The sequence below is a fragment of the Pituophis catenifer genome, unplaced genomic scaffold (assembly GCF_029215685.1).
Source record: "Pituophis catenifer annectens isolate HBS135680 unplaced genomic scaffold, rPitCat1.0.hap2 SCAF_6, whole genome shotgun sequence".
In the NCBI taxonomy this organism is placed as follows: domain Eukaryota; kingdom Metazoa; phylum Chordata; class Lepidosauria; order Squamata; family Colubridae; genus Pituophis; species Pituophis catenifer.
The window spans coordinates 35,226,189-35,251,312 of NW_027256886.1; the positions used below are offsets into that span (position 1 = coordinate 35,226,189).

Consider the following 25,124-nt stretch of genomic DNA (forward strand, 5'->3'; position numbering starts at 1 on the left):
TTTCCATAGGAATTTACAGGGTTCACACAACGTGCTAAAAGAAATCCAAAATAAAAATCAAAAACCCCACCCCGCATTATGACTTAGCAGAGTATTTAGTCAGTCTGAATGCTAACTAGAGGTTTGGATCTTATGAAATCCTTCCTTTCATCTCTGAAAATTTTTTTGGAGGAACAAAGAAACAGCCTTCCCAAGCTAATGTTCTTCAGTTGTGTTCAATCAATTCCCACATGCACAAGACATTTGTCCAAAATCTGTACCCCATAGGATATAGAGTGAGGAAAGATCTTTGAAAAGGACTAGTTTCTAATATTTAGAGGGTCATATTGCTGAAAGTGAAAGTTCTTCCCTATTGTATCTTCTGCTTAATATCCACACTTGTGGATTTTTCTCCCTCCTAAATCTTTACTTTTTAAAATTTGTGCTACACAGCCAAAAAGTGTTTTTCTTTTTGACATTTTTAAAGGCTTCCCTCTCATAACATATTCCTTGTCTTCTCCCACTTTAGTTTTGTCAGATTTCTGCTTTTCTTCTTACTTTTAATTTGACCCGGTTCTTATCACAATCTACATTTTATATATTGGTCTTCTCCATCTTCTCCACTCCCCACAAAAACCTACAATGTCTCAAATAAATGATTTAGTAGCAATCCAGGGAAGTTTTCATATAAAGATGAATATATTGTCTCTTAAACTGCCTGAGAAATTAGGGCTGGGCTAACAGATCTGATTTCAAGTCTTGCTGCTGGCCAAGAATGGTGGAGCCAGAATGAAAAAAAATATACACTGGATATGATTGCATTTAAAATGTAAAATTAATTGCAAATTGCAATTAAAATATATTCATTCCAGTGGTGAAATCCAAATTTTTTTACTACTGGTTCTGTGGGCATGGCTTGGTGGGCGTGGCTTGGTAGGTGTGGCTTGGTGGGCATGGCAGGGGAAGGATTCTTCAAAATCCCCATTCCCTCCCCACTCCTGGAGGAAGGATATTGCAAAATCTCCATTCCCACCCTACTCTGGGGCCAGCCAGAGGTGATATTTGCCGGTTCTCCGAACTACTCAAAATTTCCTCTACCGGTTCTCCAGAACCTGTAAGAACCTGCTGGATTTCACCCCTGATTCATTCCCTATGTATTTCATAATATGCTTTAAAATTATAATTTTTGAAAAGGTCTGGCTTGACTTGGAATCCCAAGATGCACAACCCTGATCTCCTGGATCAAACTTCTACTTCTTTTATTTTAGTTAAATCATCTTCCCTGAACTCTTTTCTTTCTTTTTCTCTTGAATATTCCGATTACCTAAATCTCTTTCTCCATCATGGTATAGGTACTGCAATATAAGAAAAGATGTGGAGAACTGGAACAGGAGTTACTGGAGAAAACCTCTGAGTCTGAGCATCAGAAACAGATGGTCTGTATTTTATGTGAGGGTTTTTTCCCCCATTAATGATAAAGCATATGGCAAGGGTCCCCAATCCTGGTTCGCGGCCCATTGGGAACCGGGCTATGCAAGCAAAGGGCAGGCAGGCAAAGCTCCATTTGCACAAGCAGCAGGCACATATATGAAACCATTCCCTCTCCTCCCCTACCATCGCTGCTGCTGATTCACAGAGCCACAAAGGTTAGGAACAGTGGTGGGATTCAAATTGTTTTATTACCGGTTCTGTGGGCATGACTTGGTGGGTGTGGCATGGCTTGGTGGGCGTGGCAAGGGAAGGATACTGTAAAATCTCCATTCCCTCCCCACTCCAGGGGAAGGTTACTGCAATACCCCATTTCCTCCTGATCAGCTGGGACTCAGGAGGCAAAGAATAGATGGGGGCGGGGCCAGTGAGAGGTGGTATTTGGTATTTCTCCAAACTACTCAAAATTTCTGCTACCAGTTCTCCAAAACTGGTCAGAACCTGCTGAATACCATCTCTGGTTAGGGACCGCTGGCATAGGGCACTTAGACTCTTAACATTGTGCGTAACCCAGTTCTACAATGCCATGGTCAATTCAATGGAGTGAATGTTGGAAATTGGCCTAGCCAGCCAAAAATCATATATGGTACACATATTTGTTGTATAATTCATATTATTTCAAGATTCCCACAGGTTTCATCAATGTCCAGTCGTTTCTTCCAGTTAGTGTATAGTTTTGTTAAAAAAAGCTAGCTGAGTTCTTTATTATGAGGCAAATCTTTTACTCAGCCAGCAGCAATGATAATTTAAGGCTAAACCAGTTAAGCAAGAAAAAATAAATTTTCTATACATGTAGGTGGTACCCCATAGAAGTTCTCTGGGTGGCTCTCATTACAGTTACAATACAAGGTATATAAAATAAACCGCTAAAACTTTTTAAAAGTTCAGCACAAACTATAGGCTCAAAATCATATTCTTTTAAAAGACAAAGTGTATGGAAGGTTGCACTGTGACCCTGTGTTGTTAGACATTGGAATACTCGTGAAGGTTTCTAAGCAGCTGACATTTGCCAAAAAACATTAATATCTGTAGAAAAAGGCATTGCAGCAGCCAGCAGACAGGCAGAGATTTCACAGAACTCTCAAGTATTCAGTTTTCTACATTTATAGGCTTGGATGTTAATGCAGCAATTAATTAATAAATAAAAACCTTGTGAAGTCCAAACCTGTATTTGTAGTACTCTGCAGACAATTATCCTAGCAAATCTATATGATATATAGCAGGCACCTGAAAATAACAGCCAAATTAATCTTAGTACTCCAAGTCCTTATTGTTCATCCTAGAGGCGCTATCTCAGGTGGTGTATAATAGCTTCCCAACCTGGGTGTTCTATCTATCTTGGATTTCAAGTTCTAGAAATTTTAGCATTTGCCATGATATATTCTCCATGTATCTGGAAGTCATCCAGGTTGGAGACAGTTTTTTAAAAAAATTCAGTTAAACAAGTTATAGTGTTTCTGAAACACTGCAAAACTTTACAGAACCTGAACAAAGAAGCATATGGAATTAATAAGCAAGGATGTTTTTACCTCTGTTAAGGCTTCTTTGGTGCTCTGGAAAAATGTATACCTGATTGAGGCCTTTTTTTGAGTATATTATTATAGTCATAGTTATAAAATTGCCCAACATCAATGGGGAGTTGAGCAGATTAAAGGAAAAATCTTAAAACTGAAAAAAAAAAAAGACAAAAACAAGATCAAAACATACTGAAAGAGGAAAACAAAAGAGAAGTAAAAGCAAATGTTATGGAAGTGAGAAAGTTTGTTCAGAAATCTGTCTCTTCGTCGAACTTCTAACTAAGGTAGCCATTGGAGAATTGTATCAGTGAGGTGACATACAGAGTTATGCAAATTGAAGGCTTTTCCTTGACTTCTGCAAATTCAACTAAGAACACATTTCATTTCTAGAAATTGCCAGTTGATGGCATTTTATAACATACCTTTCCTCTCAATTCTTGAAGCTCAAATCTGTAAAGAAAAGTTTCATGATTTTAAGTAAGCAAATTGTATGGTATATGATACACGCAATTGCATACATATCCTAAATCTGCTAATAATCTTTCTGTACCTTAATTACTATTATAGTTCAGTCTGACATCTTTTCTTCTTCCTAGCTACAGACAAGATTAGACTCAACAGAATTACGTTTACGACGCGTTGAACATGACCATAATACAGAGTTGGAGAACACTCTCATCCACCTAGAAAAAGAGCAGCAGAGGTAACATTGGTATTTTTCAGGGATGAATAGCTTATTTTATTTGGAAGACCCAATTCAGGGAAGGATAATTAGTTGCATTAAACTGAAATGTATACTATTGGCCACTGAAATTTTATGGAAAGTTAGCAATATCCTTTCTGTGACATATTATTACAACTACAAGCAAGGCTTTAACCTCTGATTTAAATTTGAGAGATCTAGGTTCCATTTCTTGTACTTTAAGCTTTCTTACTGCTGATCACATGTAATCCTCAGCTTTCCATAGCTCTCCTGAATGGAACTACACATCATAATTAGGAAGATTCTGTCTCAAGTTAAGAACTTTACCTCTTCCTCTTCAAATCAATGCAGGTCATACCTTGATCAGAAATCCCATTCCAGGAATTTTAGGATACAAGATGTTATGTTGGGTTTCTGTGGATTTTCTATCACCACCAGGAGAATAGGTTCTACAAAAAACATGCCCATTAACTGGTTTTTGCAACAAGCTAGCTGGGGCTATGAAAATAAGGGGGTGGGGGCTGCGGTACAGGTTCAGAAAGCATTTGGAGGACCCCTAGTAATGATCCATCCAAAAAGTGGAGGCAGTTTTCTACCAGCAGCAGATTACCATGCTTAGAATGGTGGTTTATAATTCAAGGGCTTTGATACTTGCAGGGGGAAAAAGCAGCTTCTAAAATTGAGATCCCATTTGGCCTTAGAATACTCCTCTTCATATTTTTCAATCAAATATAACCTGAAAAATCAAACATAAACTTACACTCTAGGGAGTTACCAAATATGGAAGAGTACACAGAACAATATACTGAATAAGCAGAAATGAGACCCAAAGGGCATTGATATTACTGCAAAAGGGAAAGAATTAACAGAAGCTCATGTAAAATAAATGAAGTGGTTGTCGGTAGTATCAATCTAGGCAACTAATGAGAATATATGGGATTATATGAACATGATAGAGGGATTTGTCTGTTTTAGAAGAAAACATTAGAGACACTAAAATTACCTCAAAGTGAGAATCTTGCTATTTGCTATATAATTGAATTGTTAAGTGTCCAGGAAATTTTTTTAAAAATCTCATGAAGTTCAGAAGTTATTTCATCAATGGAACATAGATAAAATTGTTAAAATACAAATAATCATACAAGTGATCATCTGGTAATACTCGCTAAATATAAAGCATTGGTATAGAAGTAACTGTGCAGACAGATAGGTCTTCTAGGTAGGAATGAAAAAAGTACTGAAGCTGATATAGGATTGCCTCAATTAGCCTTAAACACATTGTGTTCACACACATTATTGTGTGAAGAAATAGGAAAGTCTACAGGAGAAAGTTGCCAAGGGAGCTGAACAAGAAGAGAGGACAAAGGCATTTATTTATTTATTTCATTTGTTTACCATCAATCTCTATTTGAAGCAAAATTAATAACCAGAAAAGTATTGGGTGTAATTATTTTTTTAGATAATCACGTGAAGATCACGTGAAGTGTTAATACCACTTTATAATGCCTTGGTAAGACCACACTTGGAATGCTGCATTCAGTTTTGGTCACCACGATGTAAAAAAGATGTGGAGACTCTACAAAGAGTGCAGAGAAGAGCAACAAAGATGATTAGGGGCCTGGAGGTTAAAATATATGAAGAACAGTTGCAGGAACTGGGTATGTCTAGTTTAATGAAAAGAAGGACTAGGGGAGACATGAGAGCAGTGTTCTGATATCTCAGGGGCTGCCACAAAGATGAGGGACTCAAGCTATTCTCCAAAGCACCTGAGGGTGGGACAAGAAGCAATGGGTGGAAACTAATCAAGGAGAGAAGCAACTTAGAACTAAGGAGAAATTTCCTGACAGTTAGAACAATTAATCGGTGGAACAACTAGCCTCCAGAAGTTGTGAATGCTCCAACGCTGTTTTTAAGAAGAAGTTTTTAAGAAGATGTTGGTTAACCATTTGTCTGAAGTGGTGTAGGGTTTCCTGCCTAAGCAGGGGTTTGGACTAGAAGACTTCCAAGGTCCCTTCCAACTCTGTAATTCTATATTTATGCATTTTCAGCATTTATTTATGATATTTATATATCTCCAATGTTTACAAGCCTGCAGTAATTATGAGGGATTGTGTGATCAGCTGTGAAAGATGAACATGTCAATATCTGAGTTGTTGCTAGTTGCAAGGATTGTGTCCCAAGAACTGTTCTTGCTTAAGCAGCTGAATGTTTATGACTCACAGCAATTCTGGGATGTTTGTATTCCTACTTGCAATGTGTGCAAGCTTCTAGTGGGTTTGAGGAAATTGTCAAAGGAATAGAGCAGTAAATAGCCACACTACATTTAACTTAGTGGAGGTCATCACATGTGTTAGTGAATATAATGATGTTCAACATGAAAGATGATGCATAGAAATGAGTCAAGGAAAATTGTACAATATCCTACTTTAAGAATTCAGTTTTATTTCTCCTGAGAGAAGTAAAAAATTATCAGCACAAACAATGGTGGATCTACAGCAGGCCTGAAAAGGAAAACAATATTCTTTATAGAAGGCAGTCTAGCAAAGAAGCAAGTCCAGGGTTTCAGTCAGAAGCAAGAGACATACATGCTATACTGTTGGAATTGAGCAACTACTATGAGACATTTGGAACAGAAAAATCTACAAAGCCTTCAGAAGAAACAGAGGATTTAGGATTTCTTCATATGGACTAGCAAAAATGAGTTTGATCCAACTTTGAGTTGTTTGATCGACTTACAATAGTTCAATGCACTGAAAAAAGTGACTTATGATCATTTTTCACACTTATGACCATTGCAGCATCCCCATGGTAATATGATCAAAATTTGGACGCTTGGCAACTAGTTCACATTTATGACAATTGCAGTGTCCTGGGGTCATGTGAGCATCTTTTGTGATCTTCTGATAAGCAAAGTCAATGGGGAAGCCAGATTCACTTAACAGCCATGTTACTAACTTAACAACTGCAGTGATTCAGTTAACAACTGCATCAAGAAAGGACGTAAAATGGGACAAAATTCATTTAACAAATATCTTACTTAGCAACATAAATTTATTTATTTATTTATTTATTTATTTATTTATTTATTTATTTATTTATTGGTTCAATTTATATGCCGCCCTTCTCCGGAGACTCAGGGTGGCTTACAATGCGTTAAGCAATAGCCTTCATACTTTTGTATATACCTGCTGCTTTCGCCCGTCCCCCCAGGCGATGTTCTTTTTTATACAAAGTCAGCTTATTGCCCCCACAAACCAGGTCCTCATTTTACCGACCTCGAAAGGATGGAAGGTTGAGTCAACCTTGAGCCCGGTGAGATTTGAACTTGCAGTAATTGCAGGCAGCTGGTGTTTCTTACCAGTGCTTTAGTCTGCTGCGTGACCAAATTCTGGGCTCAATTGTGGTTGTACTTTGAGGATTACCTATAGTACTATTGTGCCCTTTGTTTTGTTTTCCTGTAGAAGTGCTACCCTTTCCCAGATGAACACTCTACTTCAGGAACAGCTGGAAGAGGTGAAATGCTCAAAACAGAGACTAGCTGGGGAGCTAGAGAGGAATGCTACTGATATGCACAGGCTGAGAAGTGGACTAGAACAGAAGGTATCTCTTTGGTACAAGGCAGGAAGTATTACTTGATTTTTTTTTTAATGTCTTACTACACTAGGATTAGAGATTAATTAGTTCCATATTACATTATTATAATGCACAGGGGTAATATGTTTATATTTTTCTTTGTGCATTTATTTATTTGGTGATTTTAATCAGTTTAATATTCAAGCTGGGCCAACTGTTTATAAATTCATTTAGTCCCAGGATTCACTCTCCACTTTACTTATCTTACTGTTGCTGTTGAAAAAAAAAAAAAAACCTAGGCAAGAGGCATATGGAGTTAATTAAACTCAGCCTTTCTGATACCACTACACCCAGGATACAGTTTTCAATTATAGAAGAATATTAACTATAATATTTATCCAGTTCCATTGCTTTGGGAAATGCTGCAGCCTGTATACACTCTTCTCTAGTAATCTCACCGTGCTAATTGAAGCCTGCACTATGTGCAAAGTAAGCTTTGGAGGTGGGAGTGATTTGGAAGGGCTTAAACAGAGGATTACAAGCATGTTTTTTTCCAATCTAATTCCAATCTGGATTAGAATTCCACTTTGTTTCAGCTTTAACATGAATTGCATGACTATTAGTAGCATAATTATAATCATACCTGATTTTGTCCTCACTATTATTTTGTAGGAAGGATTGACTTTTCCCTTTTCATGTGTCTCTCTCTTTTTTCAGTGAAATTTTGGAATGATTATAGTTTCCATTTAGCATGTAACGCATATCCATTTTATATTTAGTTAAGTTCACTCAATATAGACCTTTTGTTTAGAAAAATGTGGAATAGGCTTTAGTCCAACAAATAACTGACTCATCTCTCAGAACAGTCAAATGAATTCACAAATTTATTGGAAATATTGTATAATATGTGAATTTGGTGAATTCAACAAGTTCATGAATTTCAATAGGTTATTCCAAATCAGTAATTTTACTATGGATTTGTTTTTATATGTATACAGTTTTGTTCAACTATTTAGTGCAATGTTGCACTCATAGGTTTTATAGATTTATGCAACAAAAGCATATATTTCTGAAAAATAAGAAGGCAAAGATAGAGAATGCATATAAAGGGAGAAGACAACTAGTTCCACTGATTTAAAAGAAACTACTATTATTTATGTTTGACAAATTAGGCCATAAGCAGAGAAAAGATGTGGACAATTGTTATTTCTTCAATGAAAAATGCTTTCCTACTTTTTGCAGTATGTTGCCTACAAGTTCTTTGTCTCAGGGTTGAAATGCTCCCGGTTCTGACCGGATCACCCGATCCGGTAGCGATGGAGGCAGGTGGTTCGGAGAACCGGTAGCAAAAATCCCTGCCCCCCCCATACCCAGCTGAGCTGCACAATCATCAGAGGCTTTTTTTTTTTTACTTTTAAAAGCATTTTTTCTACAACCTCTTCGGCCGAAAAAATGCTTTTAAAAGTTAAAAAAAGAAAAGCCTCTGATGATTGCATGGCTCAGCTGGGATTGTTAAAGGCTTTTAAAAGAAAAAAACCCTTTTTTTCTTTTAAATGCCTCTGACAATCCAAGCTGAGTTGCCTGATTGGCAGAGACTTTTTTTCTTTTAAATGCCTCTGACGATCAGGCAACTCATCTTGGATCGTCAGAGGCATTTAAAAGAAAAAAAGGGTTTTTTTCTTTTAAATGCCTCTGATGATCCCAGCTGAGTTGCCTGATCGGCAGAGGCTTTTTTTCTTTTAAATGCCTCTGACGATCCAAGCTGAGTTGCCTGATCGTCAGAGGCATTTAAAAGAAAAAAAAAGCCTCTGACAATCAGGCAACTCAGCTGGGATCGTCAGAGCCTTTTGAAAGCATTTTTTACAACCTCTTCCCCGAAGAGGTTGTAGAAAAAATAGTTTCAAAAGTAAAAAAAAAAAAAATTGACCACGCCCACCCAGTCACATGACACCCCCCACCAAGCCACGCCCACAGAACTGGTAGTAACAAATTTTAGATCTCACCACTGCTTTGTCTACTGTAAAGAAACTCTGTAATAAAATACTCAGCTTTATTACCACTTTTTTGTTGGAACAACATGTCTATTATTGTTTATATAAGAGTTGTATTATTAGAGTTATATTTTTGGCTCTCTGATTATTTGGCATTGGTTCATAGATTTTAGAAGTATCATATCACAATATAATTTTTCTATGTGTACATTTTTGGAGAATAAGATTCCTCTTTCCTTTTCCTGTACTAACTAGGTTGATGATAGGATTTGGGAGTTTTAGTATATTCTACCCAAATCTGAGTTTTACCTTTCTGGACAATAATCTTGGTCATTTTGATTCCATGTTAATTTCTGACATTATTTGGAATAATTTAAGCCAGTTGCTTAACAGCTGTGGTGATTCACTTAACAACTATGACAAGATAGGTCATAAATGGGGCAAAGCTCACTTAACAAATGTCTCATTTAACAACAGTTAAATTTTGGACTCAATTGAGGTTGTAAGTTGAGGACTACCTGTAGTTTATTAGAAACAAAATGTTATTTATCACTTAGAAGTAATGTATTTTTTTCTTATATTTTTATTCATTATTTATATCTTTTTCACGTATACTCTTTCAAGATATTAAATATAATTAATGACAAGAAATCAAGTAATGCATTTTTGATCCTGCTGTTTTCCAAAGTTCATAATATAGGTAGTCCATGACTTATAATGTTCATTTAGTGATCATTCAAATTTACAATGGCACTGAAAATAGTGACTTATGGCTGTTTTCACACTTATGACCAGTGGTGGGATTCAGCCAGTTCACACCACTTCAGGAGAACTGGTTGTTAACTTTCTGAGCAGTCTGGCAAACTGGTTGTTGGAGGAAATCATTAGGGCAGAGAACCGGTTGTTAAATTACTTGAATCCCACCACTGCTTATGACCGTTGCAGCATCTCCATGGTCACATGATTTACATTCAGATACTTAACAATTGGTTCATATTTATGACAGTCGCAGTGTCCTGAGGTCATGTGATCACATTTTGCAATCTTCTGACAAGCAAAGTCAATGGGGAAACCAGTTTTTTTTTTTTTTTAATTTGACTTATATGCCGCCCTTCTCCGGAGACTCAGGGCGGCTTACAGTGCGTTAAGCAATAGCCTTCATACTTTTGTATATTTATACAAAGTCAGCTTATTGCCCCCACAAACTGGGTCCTCAATTTACCTACCTTAGAAAGGATGGAAGGCTGAGCCAACCTTGAGCCTGGCGAGATTCGATCTTACTTTAATTGCAGACAGCTGGTGTTAAATTACAGAGCTCTGTCTGTTGAGCTATCCAGGCTCACTTGTTAAGTTGTTTCACTTAACAACTGTGTTACTAACGTAACAACTGCAGTAATTCACTTAACAAATATGGCAACAAAAGTTGTAAAAATGGGGCAAAACTCACTTAACAAATTTCTCACTTAGCAATATAAATGTTGGGCTCAATTGTGATCATAAATTGAGACCACCTATACTTTGCCATGTTCCCCTTTCCAGGAATTTCAGGAAATTGTAGGTAAATAATCAGTAATCCTATTATTTGCCTGTACTATATTTCCCATAGTTCATAGGTCTCACACAGAATTCTGTAGTATTGTAGAAGATTGTTTTAAAATAGTAATTATTAATAGTATGGGTGACCCCTTTAGCTATTCTCCATCAATAAAATGTTAAAAGTGATGGAATCTACTCTGTGCCAGTCATGTTTTTTCCATTATTCTTTCAGACCTATGATTCCTATCTCAGCAATGAACACAGTGGGATTCTCCTGCTATGGCGTCAAGCAGCCACACTCCGTGGGAACTTTGCAGAGCTTCGCACAACACTGGAGAGGTGAGTGTTGCTTAAATTTACCATTGCTATAAGAATGTTTCTCATTGTTACCTCATTTGTTGTCAAAATTACCAGGCAGAGGAATGCTCTGAAACATCAGATACCACTGTGCTTATGCCCTTGTGGTAGAGTCCTTTTTTAAAAAAATGGTGTGTGTTTTAAAACACCATTTTGTGTTTTAAATGTTAGTGTGTAAAAGTTAGAAAAGTTATTTCAAACTTTCAAATAATAATATATTTCAAATAATACTTTGCGACCTGATGGTTGTCCTCAAATTAGGAAACGGTTATCCTTAAATCAGATTATCTTTAATAATAGTCAAGTCAAGAAAGTTGACAACACATAGGTCTGAATGTTTCAGCATCCCTCTTTTGAGTAATATAACTGATATATCTGGAAAATATTATGATATATATTTCTAATTTAAAAAGAGAAGGACCAGGTTTCTCGGTACATTACACAAAATAAAACAATAAATCAGCAATTCAAATTATTGCCATTCACTGACATGCCATTCCTGTACCACCTGGAAATGTTAGGTAATGGTGTATATAGAATTCTGAGTGAACAAAGATATTATTCTCTCATTCCCAGGGGACTTGCTGAAGCAGGAACTGATATGGCAAGAGCTTCCCGCCGCCTCCAAACTGCCTGTCTCAATTTGGATTCCAATTTGCGCCTTTCTGAGAATAGCTCTACCTGTTTGCTAGAGAAGCAGCTTCGGGAGAAAGTCCGAGAGATGATTCAGCTACAGAGTTCTTGGGATGGAGAAAAGGCAGTTCTAAACTCCAAGTGAGAAGAATACTACTGTCTCTTTGATTTCTAGATTTCTACAGATTATTAAAGGACAAGAAGATTTAAAAGGGCTGTTCTGGGATAGGCAACCTTTTGGGTCTGGGGAAGCAGCTGGAATTTTGAGAACACATTACCCTATAAAATGACTGTCTTAGTGAGTATAGTCATAAAACATCTACTTCCCAGACAATAAATTAGCCCTCCAGGATTCTCTTTCTCATCCCTGTTGAATTTTTATGGGACTCAAGGCAACTGCAAATAAATATATTAGAGGCTGGCACTTTGAAAGTCACATTCTGATTTCTTGACTTTGTTAACGAAAACAGCAAAGATTGTAATGACATCTTAAAGAATAACAGATATAATATTGAATACATTTTTTTATCATAACCATCGTATGCATCTTATTTCTATATCAAAGTACAGATGTCTGTGCCTGCAAAACTCCCTTTTCAGGATTAAATTACATACATCTGATTTAGTATAGTTAGATGTATGAAAGTTTATATGATAATAAATGTCTATCTCTAGGCATCTAGTTGAGACAGAAGGCCCAATGAGGTCAGAAGAGCCAGTGGTATAAATGAGCATACTTATGTACCCTGACCTTGGGGACACAGGAAACCAGACACACGCACATACACGCATGCACTAAAACATGGAATGTCCTCAGAGAACAGCATTATCAACAAGAGCCTTTCAATCTCCTATGCTCCTTGTTAATACATGCAATATATCAGGCAGAAAGTAAAAAGTAAATGTTAGAATGCTTGTTGAAGGACTGACTTCTTAAGTTTGCACTCGTTAAGAAAGAGGGCAGAAGAGGCAACCAGGCCTATAGCTTCCATAGGCAATGAAAATATTGCCTCCAATCTCTGGTTCCAGACCTTGGTCCTCTTGAGCATTTGTGTCAACAATACAAAGTTTCTTGCTGGATTTGTTTTTTTCTTATCGTTCTGTGGTCTTGGATTACGTAAGATATTGTGATCTAATCGCTTTCAGCTCTTTTTAAGATGATGTGTGAATTGGAACTTTTGTTTCTTTATAATGATCTCAAAGCTATAAATAACGTATCCTTTATGAGTTACTGATTAATCTTCCTGACTAATACATCTTCTGTGTCTGGTTTCTTGTTTTACAGGATTACTGAATTGACCACTTTGGGTGATAAGCTTAAGGAACAGAACACAAAGAAAGACAAGACAATCTCTGCCTTAAAAATGGACATTCAGAAATTGGTACAAATCTCCCCCTACCCTACTTTCTGTCATTCTGTCAAACAAAACCCCATATTTTTACCACCACACGCATTCTCAAAAAAGGCATAATGATCACATTGAGCCACAATAGTAGATTGATTTGCCTGTTCATATTTCTGTTTTTTCCCCATGTCCATTTCTGAGAAACTGCTTGTCTTTGAACACTAGGAAACCAGTAAAACTGGAGACTTAGAAGAAATGAAGGATCTGAAAGAGGAAACCGAATCTTTGCAACATACTTTAAAAAGCATCACAAAGGTGTGTGAAATATTAAATCATAATGTATTTTGTAGATAAAAAAGGTTACCATTTACCTTGATGCATGGTACATATTTTATCTACATTTTTAAAAATGTAAATAAGATACCATTCATTAGAAAATTCTGTAGCACAGGCCTCACTGAAATGAATGAGAGCTATGAAAGAGTATAGTATTCTGCTGTGGAGAATAAGCATTTGGTGGCTGGTATAACATTTTCAGATTGTGCCCTTGTGTAATAGAATTGAGTTATTTGGGTTGGTTCCTAAACGCCATCTGGTTTTTTGGCACAAGCTTGCTTTCTGATTCCTAAATCTTAAACCAAGAAAATTGACAGCAATTATTCTATGAGAAAAAAAAAAGATAGATGTGAACTTTCTACCTGAACATTTCTTTTCATATAGAAGGTCCTACTATATACCTAAAACCATTCCCCTTAAATTGTAAGAATGAATTTCATCCCAACTTTTTTTCACCACTATATAGGGGGTATGGATGTTATTTGACTGACTTTAAACAAGCTTAAAGAAATGATGGGTTAAATTCCCATTTGATATCAAGTAGACAACCATGTATGTTTAGTAACAATAGTATTTTTAAATCCCAAATTTCCATGGCCTCAGATTGCACAGGCCACATATCTCCTTTGTCTCACACAAGTTGATATTGAATGAACAGAGACTATTTCTTCCTTTAGAGGATGCTCTTGAAACATTATTAAATATCCAATCAGAGACCCAAACTCACATTGCTCTTTATTTGCAGATGGGCCTCCACCTTGAGCAATATTCCTTTTTTAGCTATAATAAAATACTCTGGGGCTGAGCTAAATTAAGGATCCAAACATCTGTCCTCTTGAATGCAAAGCAGGGGGCTCTGAAGTACTGATCTGAGATCCCAACATGTTGAATAAATGTCAGTCAGGAGGCAAATATTTGAAAACAAATAGCCACCTACCTCAATATAGTTTCATAGGAAGGTTTTTGTATTATATGTTATAATTTTACAGCTGTATAAAGCTATACCATAGAGAACAATAGTTCAAAAATACTGGAAAAGTAATGGAATTGTCATCCTAATACACTGTGACCTAAGATGTGCTACCCTTATTTCTGGTTGTTAAATAAAATTATAAATTAGAGCCTGCCTTTTAAATATGTTTGTTGTTCTTCACAATGCCATCTGAATTTAACTGGGTTGAATTTAACTGAATTTGACTGAATTTGACTGAATGAGTCACTAGCACCCAACTCTGACATTCTAGGCAGTACCCATGCATCAGAATCTTTTCAATAACATTCATTTGATTAGGATTTACTTCTTCTCAACTTTCCTTTTAGTTGGCTCTTGCTGAATCAAAGAACATAGGACTTATCTCCAAAGATAATGCCAAAACTGTACCAGAAGAAGACACTCTATGGCACACTTATCCCTTGGGCTTTAGCTCACTTCAGCACCAATGGACAACTCAGTCCCGGATACATTCTCCATCCTGCCAGAATGCAGCAGTGCAAGCAGTGCAAGCCCTTATCCAAAAGTCACAACAGCGCGAGCAGGTTGGATACACTAGTGCTTTTATTTTATTTATTAAGCTTTTATCTACTTCATGTCATCCAGGTCTGAACAACTAACATACCTAAATGCAATAATAAGATTAAAATAACAAAATAATACAATACTACCAACATTCTTCCTCCATATCAATTCTCAAATGTTCATAAAGTCAAGTTTTCATTCATTTCAAAAAGCCAGGAAAAGTGGGGCCCATCTGACCTCTGAGGCAGTGTTATTCCAGATAAGGGAGACAGACGGTCCAGCCCTTGTACCCTATGAGTTACAACCCCTTGGGATATAGGTCCAGATATGATCAAGTTTAATATTAATTAATATATATTTCAAATAATATTAAATATATTTATTTAGGAGTTGTTACTTTATGGAGAATGGATCAGTTATAATTTTCCCCAACTTTGAAATGCAAGTCCTTGTAACATTTGGCTGCAAAGGCAGTTTAGACGATTTGGAATCAATCTGCAGTGCTGGATATAGAGAAAGATGTAAGTGTACTGGAGTAGAAAGAGTTTCACTTGGGGAATTCAGAAACACTTATTAATTCCAATATACGTTGATTTATAGTATTTAGTATTTAGTATTTGGACTAAAATATTTGTCCCAGGATTTAGTTTTGTTTTTATAAAATTGAGAAGTTGGAGATGATATTTGGAAGTTGTAACAAAAGTTTAAGGGAAGATGTTTGTAATTCTGTAGTCCATATTTCTTTTTTTTCCTATAAAAACCACTAGGCCACCATTCTAAATGGTGGCTTTGTTATACATAGCCAAGTGGCTGACCCTTTATTAATAAAGCTAAAATATCCTTTGGAATCAGACATTATCACTTAGAGCAAAAACCTATTTCCTTTTTATAGTAAAATTAAAAACAAAATATATTGAACAAAGTATAAGTATCACACAGACCCTCACAACAAAAAAGTTGTCAGTATTCTATTTTTTCTTGTCGATCGAAAGGTCAGCAGTTCAGGGGTTCGAATCCCTAGTGCTGCGTAACAGGGTGAGCTCCCATTACTTGTCCCAGCTTCTGCCAACCTAGCAGTTTGAAAGCACAGAAAACAGCATTCCGTGCGCCTTTGACATCTAGTCATGCTGGCCACATGACCACGGAGATGTCTTCGGACAGCACTGGCTCTTCGGCTTTGAAAAGATGAGCACCGCCCCATAGAGTCGGGAACGACTAGCACATATGTGCGAGGGGAACCTTTACCTTTACCTTCTTTCCTATTTTCTCTAGGGAATTAGGGGGAGAGTTAGTTTGCCCTAGCTTATTTGTAAATTAAACAGATATTAGAAATATTCTATTAGTGTGCAATGGTCTATTTTAATATATTTTGAGTTGGCTGGGTTTATTTTCTGTCCAAAAAGTAAGGAGCATGATGCTTGTACTTCAATTAATATTTAGATTTTAGTGGCTATTGCTATCCACGCATGAATGCTGGCCATCCCAGATGGATTTTATGAATGCTGGAAAGATATACTAGATCTACAGCTGCTAATTTATATCTTCAACTATAGTGGACTGTAGTAAACAGCTGCAGGAGATAATTTCAGGTAGTAAAGCAGTGACCAGAGATCAGCGCTGAACTCTTTCTGCACTTACAGCTGTTCTCCCCAGCTGCTCTTCTTCCAGGCAGGTGAAACTGAAAAGAAGTCCAAATGGGATAGGCAGAACACCTTAGGGATAGAGGAAACATTCAGCAGTCTTTACCATCTCTCTGTGAAATCTGTTCCCACTTCTCACGCATAGGAAGTTTCCTACCTTTAAACTATCCACATTGGCTTAATTATACGCAAAGCCTCTTCCTTTCTGTTTGAACTGTCATGTCCATTTCAAACAGTTTCCATTGTGATATAGAAGTTAAGAGTGTTAGATTAAGATTTGGAAGATCACAATTCAGATTTTGGCTGTAAAGTTTCTGGGTAATTTAGCCTGGGTATTGCTCTAAGCATAATGTAGCCTACCGAAGAGATTTGTGGTAAACATTAAAAAAGAAAACCCAAAAGGATAAAGCTACATATTGAACCCATCAGCAACTAGATGGGAAAGGAAATTTATGAATAATAAATTACCTTGGCATTTTTGCAAACTCTCAATTTTCCTCCTTAGACTTATTCCCAATTCCCATTCACATAGACACTCTGGAAAACCTCTCACATCCATTTTGTTGTCTTCTGTGTTTCATGTATGTTGAAAGATACTTGAATAATGTCTGTTTCTTTTCATTGCTCTGTATATCTGGGAGAAAGCTATAGATCAGGAAACAATCTATGACTCCAATAAGGCAGCATACAGCCACCAACTACTTTTGGGAGGGGAAGGTCTATAGAGGCACTTTTGACTATGGAGCTAGACTTCAACAATCTCATTACCAAAAATCAGAAGAATAGTGTAGGGAGAAAAATCCAGTCCAGTTCCAATCCAGGGGAAAAAAATGCTGGACATAATGGAAACTGGCTACAAGGAAAGAAAGTCTCTGTTTATTTGGTTTTCCAGAAACTTCAGTGACCGCAATACGTTTCTTGTGTGACTGACAAAATGGCTGAGTGAGTGGATGGATTTTTATAGGGTTCTGAGGTTTGGTGATTGAGATACTCCAGAGGGTTGTGTAATGTAGTGAGCCTTGTGTCTTTTACTATTTCAATGGTGGTGGGTTAATCCTATTATATCCTGAAGATCATGTCCTATCCTTAGAATTTGGGTTGGGGAATATAAATTCTTAATCCCATCAGCTCTAGCCTGGGGGAGTTTATGGCTGAAGGCGTTTTGTTTCTGAATATATAGTCCCAGTCTTTCTGAATGGATACCAAATCTCCATTCCAAAAGACCAGTCTCTTCTGCTTGAGGCTGTTTTCCTATGGCAGAAAGACTGGGGCTGCTTTCTGCCTTTAAGAATATATTTCTCCTTTGGGGAAATATTCTATCCTGCCTCTTTTTAATATTAAGAACAAAGAATATTTTAATCTGAAGTGGGGTGGGCTGTAGTTCGTATAATAGTTTTCCGCAATTTATGGGAGGGAACATACACAAAGTATAAACAAGCTGGAAGATCCCAGCCCATTTTCTATCATTGTTGCATCCTCAGTATCCCCCTTTGAAATTATAAGTTCCCAAAAGATTATCCATTCCATTCTAGATAAATGCTATTTTATAAAACTTGTCATCTCTTTATTAATATGTATTCTTACCCACTTGCTTCGCTATGTATCAGTGGAATGCAAAGTTCCTAAGAGAGGAAGTGTATCTCCAAAGTCTAGATTTTACCAATGGAAGTAATATTCTTCTTTTTACTCCTGAACTTTACTCCCTCATACAATTGATGCTAAAGAAAGAGGATGAAAGCTATTTCTCTCCCAAGAATACATGGCAAAGAAATAGCCATCATAACTCCTTTGACAGCCATTATTATCTAGCACATTGTCAGTGAGAGAAGATATAGCTCATCAGAAAGGCCAAGGGACCGATTTTGAGGCTTAAGTTTCAGTACTCGTTTTCAAGGTTTCTTTTAGAAAAACCCAGATCTATTGCTTTAAAGATTTGGCTCATTAGGATGGACGAAGATATTGATTGGAGCACTTGGTTTATCTGTTTAATATGGAGAGGTTTTCTCTCCCCTCATGTATGCTTTGTGGCATTTGATGCGGAAATAACTTCCTGTTTGATCTCTATGAACAGGAATTGCATGTGCAATTGGAATCCTGCAGAGATATCCTGGGATCTGTCAAGAAGCAGCTTGCCGACTGCCAGCAGGAAATGAAGGCAGCTGATCAACAGCTGCAGGAACAGAAGCAGGAATGTGAAGAGCTGACAAGGGCCCTGGAGGACTACAGGCAGAAAGCACAGCATTGGAAATCCTCAGTGGAAGTTCTAGAAAGGTGAAGGTGGGAAAAAAACAGAGGCTTGGCCTATTACTGTAATCATCCCAAGGGGCTTTGACTCAGTTCTTTTGGCAGTTGCACCAGTTGTGGCCTTAGAAGATGCATCATAGAACTTTTTTAGTGATTTGTCACTTACAAAAACTCTTCTTGTTATGCAGATTCCCATAACTTCTGGGGAAGGACTTTGGCACAGTAACAGAGTATCTCTTTGCACACAGAAAATTCCAAATTCGCATTTCCAAACAGGACTGGAAAACTCTGCTGGAGAGCTGTTGCCAGTCATTAAATATAAACAGTATTGTACTAAATCAGAATGAGGCACATACTCCTCCACCAGAATGCTTTTTTGCAACCTTTCAACTCTGATTTCATTGCCAAAATTCCATGATAAGCTACCAAGCAACAGCCCTTTTTGATGGGTTGCATGCTGGTAGATGTATTTCTTTCTTTCTTTCTTTCTTTTTGCAAAATAAAAGGTATGGTTTTTTTTTTAAACAAAAAAAAGTCCAGTTGTGGGGGGAAAGGTCAAAAATATTGGTAATTCCCTTCTGATGACTTCTTCACATTAATTTTATGTCCCTGTAGTCCTTTGTCACTGAAAACATACTGTAGGTTGTTAAAATGCTGCAGCTCCTTGTCACAAAAATACTGCCTGGTTCTGAGTTAGATAGAGTTGTTTTTTGACCCAGTATAAAGCACCTCTTTATGTCTGTCCAGGGCATAATTTTAATGATTGAGTTTGGTACTTACTCTTGGGAGGATAAAGAAAAGTGTACTATCGATTTTTCCATGATATTAACATGGAAGGTTCTTCTGTTCTGATGATGTGATTTCACTCTTTAACACTACTTTCTGTTGTGATCATCAGCCAAGGATGTGAACAGTGATGATTAAAGTGATGATTAAGTGCTGGCTTTGGGAATAACATACATCAGCATTTGTTGTTGCCAAAGGTTATCAAATATCTCTGCACACGACCTCAGCAATATTATAGTGGTATTATTTAGCTTTGACATTTATAAAAGTATATGTATACAATTAATTTGTTCAGAGAAAGTCATTTGGCAAGGAAAGGTATCCAGTAACAGATAAAGAAGGTATTTACAGATCCTCTAAATGCAAGCATAATGGACAAATGCAACTTCCATACAAATGCATTTTATAGCCGGACAGCAATGCAAAAGACCCTCTTGGGAGTATCAGTAGGATACATCTTCAAAAAGGCCTCTACTGCAGCTCTCTACTGTTAAGATAGTATTGTAATGGTATAAAAGCACACCTAGAACTTTTAAAGGTTAATATTAATGGCTTAAATTGTTCCTCATGAGCAATATTTTACATACACAAGATGGTGAAAAAATTTATTTCTTCCATTTTACATCATTAACTTACAAAATTCATAATGCCCTTAGAGCATGGGTGTTAAACTCGCCACATCATGCTGCCCTCATGTGACGTTTCATGACATTTTCCCATCTGGCCCACAGGCTGCCATTTGACACCCCTGCCTTAGAGTGATGCTAAGATCTTTGCAGAAAAATGTCTTCCCTTCTCCAGCACTTCCTGGAATTGCTATATGATAAGGTGGTATCACATGATAGTTCCAGTTAGCAGTGATAGCATAGACCCCTATCTGCAATTAGCCTGGTGATGCTATAAGTTTTTTTTAAAAGAAGAGATCTCTGGCTCAGATGATATAGTTTTAAAAGTAAATGTAATCCTTGTTCACTCCCAGCCAGTGAAATTATTATGTTTGCAGTTTTACAACAATCCTTACAAAAACTGTCCAGTCAAAATGGACAAGTAAAGCAGATTTTTTAAAGGGATCTACCTTCCCTTAACATTTGGTGTACAGTTACAATCCATTTGAATTTAGATTGCAATATGTCATAATTCTGCCTTTAATTGAAGTTTAAATAAATGGTCTTTAATTCTTTCCATTTCAGTCACATGATGGTGAAAAATAGTTTGAATTCTCATCTGAAAGCTTGCCTGCTTTTGATATGCTTTGAACTTCAAAAAAAGTTCTAGAGAGTTATTAGAAACAGCAGTTCAAAAACAGAAGAGATAAATAGAACAGCTTTTGAGTAATAAGCATATACAAGAGTGTATGCAGAAAAATAAATTTCAGTTCTCCTAATGTCATGATAGAAGAGTGATCCTCAGCATTTCCCTTGGTTAGGAAGTATTGTGAAAATCAGCTGTGCTGGTTTCATCTATAACTGGGATGCCTCTGAGCCCCTTTTGCTCAATGCAGAACTGTCTGGCAGCCAATAAAATCTAATTCATACAATCACTGCATTCTCTTGTAAAGTTCTAACTCCTAGTGCTTTGGTTAAGGCACCAGACTAAAAAGTAGGAGAATGTGAGTTCTAGTCCCACCTTAGCCATCAAAGCCAGCTGGGTGACCTTGGCCAATCATTCACCCACAGCCCAACTCATGTTAGAGGGTGGTTATTGTGGGGAAAATAGGAGAGGGAAGGTGTGTTTAATATGTTGCCACCAGGGCCGGATTTTCCTATAGGCTAACTAGGCTTCAGCCTAGGGCCTCAAGATCAAGAGGGGCCTCAAGATCAAGAGGGGCCTACATTCAAATTGTTAGCAAAATTAAAATTACACTTTCACTATAGGTGAAAGGGCCTCATAAGTGGAATAGCCTAGGGCCTCTTTTCATCTAAATCCGGCCCTGGTTGCCACCCTGAGTTATTTGTAAAAATAATAAAGGTGGGATACAAATAAATAATAAAATAAATACCATTTCTGCCCCATTCCCCCTTGGGAAAGAAAAGTCCTTTCAGCCTCTGGGGACTGCCATCAAATTGTTCCTGGCCTTATTTTCAGGACCAGCTGATGTCAATAGAGAGTCAGATTTCTCTAGAGGGCATTTTTGCATCACTACATACATTTATCCAAACAACAAGAAGGACCTAAGAAATTGTTATTGGACCCAAATTCCCATTATTGCCAGCTAGCAGTGCTGTTTAATCCATGGTTGACCCAGATCATAAATAGCTTTCCAGCCAGAAACCTGAGAAGGCAGTGTGCAGAATAAGGACTTGCCTGACCTCCATTCTTTACTGTAATGCAGTGGTTCTCAACCTTCCTAATGCCGCAACCCTTTAATACAGTTCCTCATGTTGTGGTGACCCCCAACCATAAAATTATTCCTAAAACCATTGAAAATATGTGTTTTCCGATGGTCTTAGGCGCCCCCTGTGAAAGGGTCGTTCGACCCCCAAAGGGGTCGCGACCCACAGGTTGAGAACCACTGCTGTAATGCAAAAGCAAAATGTTTACTGCTGTCATCATGACCATGGGTTTTTTTAAAAGAAGAAGTTTAAAGGAATTCTTTTGAGGCTTATGTTAAATGAAATGTACCTTGATTTATTTGCTTGTGTCAGTGTATTGTAAATATATGTGTGGACTCTCAGAATACCGTATACCCAGTTAGTCTACTATGAGTTCATCTCAAATCCTGCCTCCCCATTTCATGTAGCATTATAAACACTAGAAATTGAACAGAGATAACACAGCCTATCTCTTTAATGCAGGTAATGAAAGCCAAGCCATGCTTCTTTGAAAAGTGGCCCAACAAAACTTGATTTCTAGTGAAGGCAGTAAAACATTGCAGAATCTTCTCATCACCCAGTGATTTCCCCTTCCAGTTTGTCCCACACATTTCTTCCAACAAGTATTTCAAATGTATGACTTTTATAACTGGACAAAAAGCATAGGGGTAGGTAGTTGGAAAGGAAGAATTTTGATGAGGGGTGGTGGTGAATCTGTTCCTTCTACATTTTCTGATAGAAAATAAATTATTCATCCAAGCCCTATTTTGCAAAGAAGCAACTGGCCTTTAGAGGTATGCAATGATAGTTCCACCCTGACAAGCATGCCCATGTCTGAATGATCCTGGCCCAAAATTGTTCATATTTTTTTTCTCATTTCTCAGAGAGAAGGAGACCTTGGAGATAGCAGTCGAAAGCCAGACTCAACAACTTGATGCCTCCCATTTGGAGGTAGAGCGCCTGAAATCGATGAATGGAGAGCTACAGAAACAGCGAAAACTCCTTGAAGAACAAAAAGAAGATGTGATTAAGGAAAGGGAGAGGACAAGGAAGGAATTGGAGCGGGGGTGAGATGCCACAGTTGTGTCTCTAGGACTGTGTAATGAAAGAGGAATAGGCCAAGAGAATATTGGTAGGCAGCAGTTACTAGAAGACAGCTGAGACATTCCATTATGTGGGTGGGAAAATAATCTGTGAAGAACAGGTCCTTTTCACTCAGTGGAAGCCCCAGACTCTTTAATAAAGTCCCATCAAATTGCTACATTTTAGGGCTAGTTAATTCAGATTTTTAAAAAATAACTAAAGATTGAAAAATTGGAGATTCAGTAGGCAAAGAAAAATTTCTTATTTATGCAACAATTGTGGAATTGGATGCTGCAATATATGAAGACAATCATTTTAGATTTCTTAAAAAAGTAGATATTTATGAAGAACACAGTCAACAATAAGCTTAGATATGACTACAGTTAATTGTTATTCCACAATCAGACACAGTACAACTTTAATAGTTGTTACTGGAGAAAAACAATAAGAATATCTATTTGTCCTTATGTCTGATTGGAATCCTTTCCAGAGTCATGGTTGCCTAGGATTTAAAATAGAATGCTGGAGTGGGGTGTTCTAACAGATCTCATTATTGGAATCTTGTGACTACATCTGTATTCCTTGCTAAATGTAAGGATAGTACAAATAGTTTTGGCATCTTTTGGTCAATATGCCAAAGTCCATTCTCCTCACAGACATTTTCATCCTGTTTTATGCAAGTTAGCATCTCTAATCCAGAGACTATCATGCAAGTCAATATACATATTCTCCAACTCAGATTCGGAGTACAAACACGGTACCTCCACACATTCAGGAAATATCAACAATGTGTTCAGCATAATCTGCTATAGTTAGTTAAACTGTAAAATCTAATTAGACTTTTCTCTTTCCATAGGCAAAGGTCTCTGGAGCAACTTGAGGAAAAAATGTCAGTCCTGAAGAAAGAGCTAGTGAATGTGAAGGAATCTTTGAACCAGGCCATGCTGGAAAAAGATGTACTGGAGAGTGCAAAGGAAGGCTTGAGCAAAGCACTTTCCAAAGTAAGGATTGCTTGTTGATGTGTTTTTGCATGCCATTGGGCTCTTTTCCCATCTCTTGCTCTGACTGGAGAGATGTCTTCACATTCAGTTCAGAAGTAGTCCTGCTGCAACATTTCACACTGTCACATTATCTTGCTTTTCTAAGAAATATTTTATGGAGGATTTCTTATTTATTTATTTATTTATTCATTTATTTATTTATTTGTCAAACATAAGATAGCAGATATAGGTATAATCATAAACATAAACATAAACAAAGGAAGTAAGTACAGATAAATGGGGACAGTAGGACAGGGACAGTAGGCACGCTGGTGCGCTTATACACGCCCCCTTTACGGACCTCTTAGGAATGGGGTGAGGTCCACGGTAGACAGTTTGAGGTTGAAGCTGTGAGGGTTTGAAAAAAACTCCTATTTTTGTAAGCCACTTGGAGTTGAACTGTTTGAATCAGCATAGAAGCCTAAATAATTGGCCATTTGGGGTGGGAGTTCCAAATGGAAACCATCAATCAATCAGTCAATTTATTATTACAGTCTTAGACCAGAGACCAGAACAAATAAAAACGCTCAGGTAAATATACAATTAAAAATTCTAGTATAAAATAATAAATAACTAAAATCTATAATAAAATCCAGTCTGTCAATTATACATGGTCCAACTGTACTACATTGGAAACTATGAAAGCATAGAATGAAGAAAGCCGCCTTAATTGCATCAGGACTGTATTACAACTATAGAGAAGAGTGTTTGAAGCATCAGGGTTTCAAAAAATTCCAGAGAGATTGAATTGGATCTTGGAACATCTGACTCTGTTGCTGAAACTGCTCTTCTGAGTTCTGGTATAAGCTTTAAAGCCATAAATTATTTGGAACAGGCGATCTGAAAAACAATTTTCTGTAATAAAAGACTACCTGAACATAAAGCTTTTCAGCAATGGCTTCCTTTATGTCTGCAAATTGTATCCTAACTGTGAGGATAGAAAAGGCGTTTTGTTAGTTGCAGGCCTTGGCTTCTTCCTAATGGCTTTCTGCCACTGCATAAAGATTTTTTTCTGTTCTGAAAGCCTTCGGTTTCCAGCAGATT

The 25,124-nt window shown here is 37.2% G+C and overlaps 1 protein-coding gene across 1 annotated transcript in view; it reads left to right on the forward strand.

Annotated features, from left to right (window-relative positions):
• Positions 1-25,124, forward strand: part of CROCC2 (ciliary rootlet coiled-coil, rootletin family member 2) — an 88,909-nt gene that overhangs the window by 13,565 nt on the left and 50,220 nt on the right. The window contains exons 5-15 of the mRNA XM_070945976.1: positions 1,332-1,415; positions 3,581-3,687; positions 7,149-7,287; positions 11,020-11,126; positions 11,721-11,918; positions 13,063-13,159; positions 13,349-13,438; positions 14,780-14,995; positions 18,687-18,886; positions 22,842-23,024; positions 23,897-24,041. Coding sequence (XP_070802077.1) covers positions 1,332-1,415; positions 3,581-3,687; positions 7,149-7,287; positions 11,020-11,126; positions 11,721-11,918; positions 13,063-13,159; positions 13,349-13,438; positions 14,780-14,995; positions 18,687-18,886; positions 22,842-23,024; positions 23,897-24,041 — 1,566 coding nt within the window. The remainder of the gene's footprint in view (positions 1-1,331; positions 1,416-3,580; positions 3,688-7,148; positions 7,288-11,019; positions 11,127-11,720; positions 11,919-13,062; positions 13,160-13,348; positions 13,439-14,779; positions 14,996-18,686; positions 18,887-22,841; positions 23,025-23,896; positions 24,042-25,124) is intronic.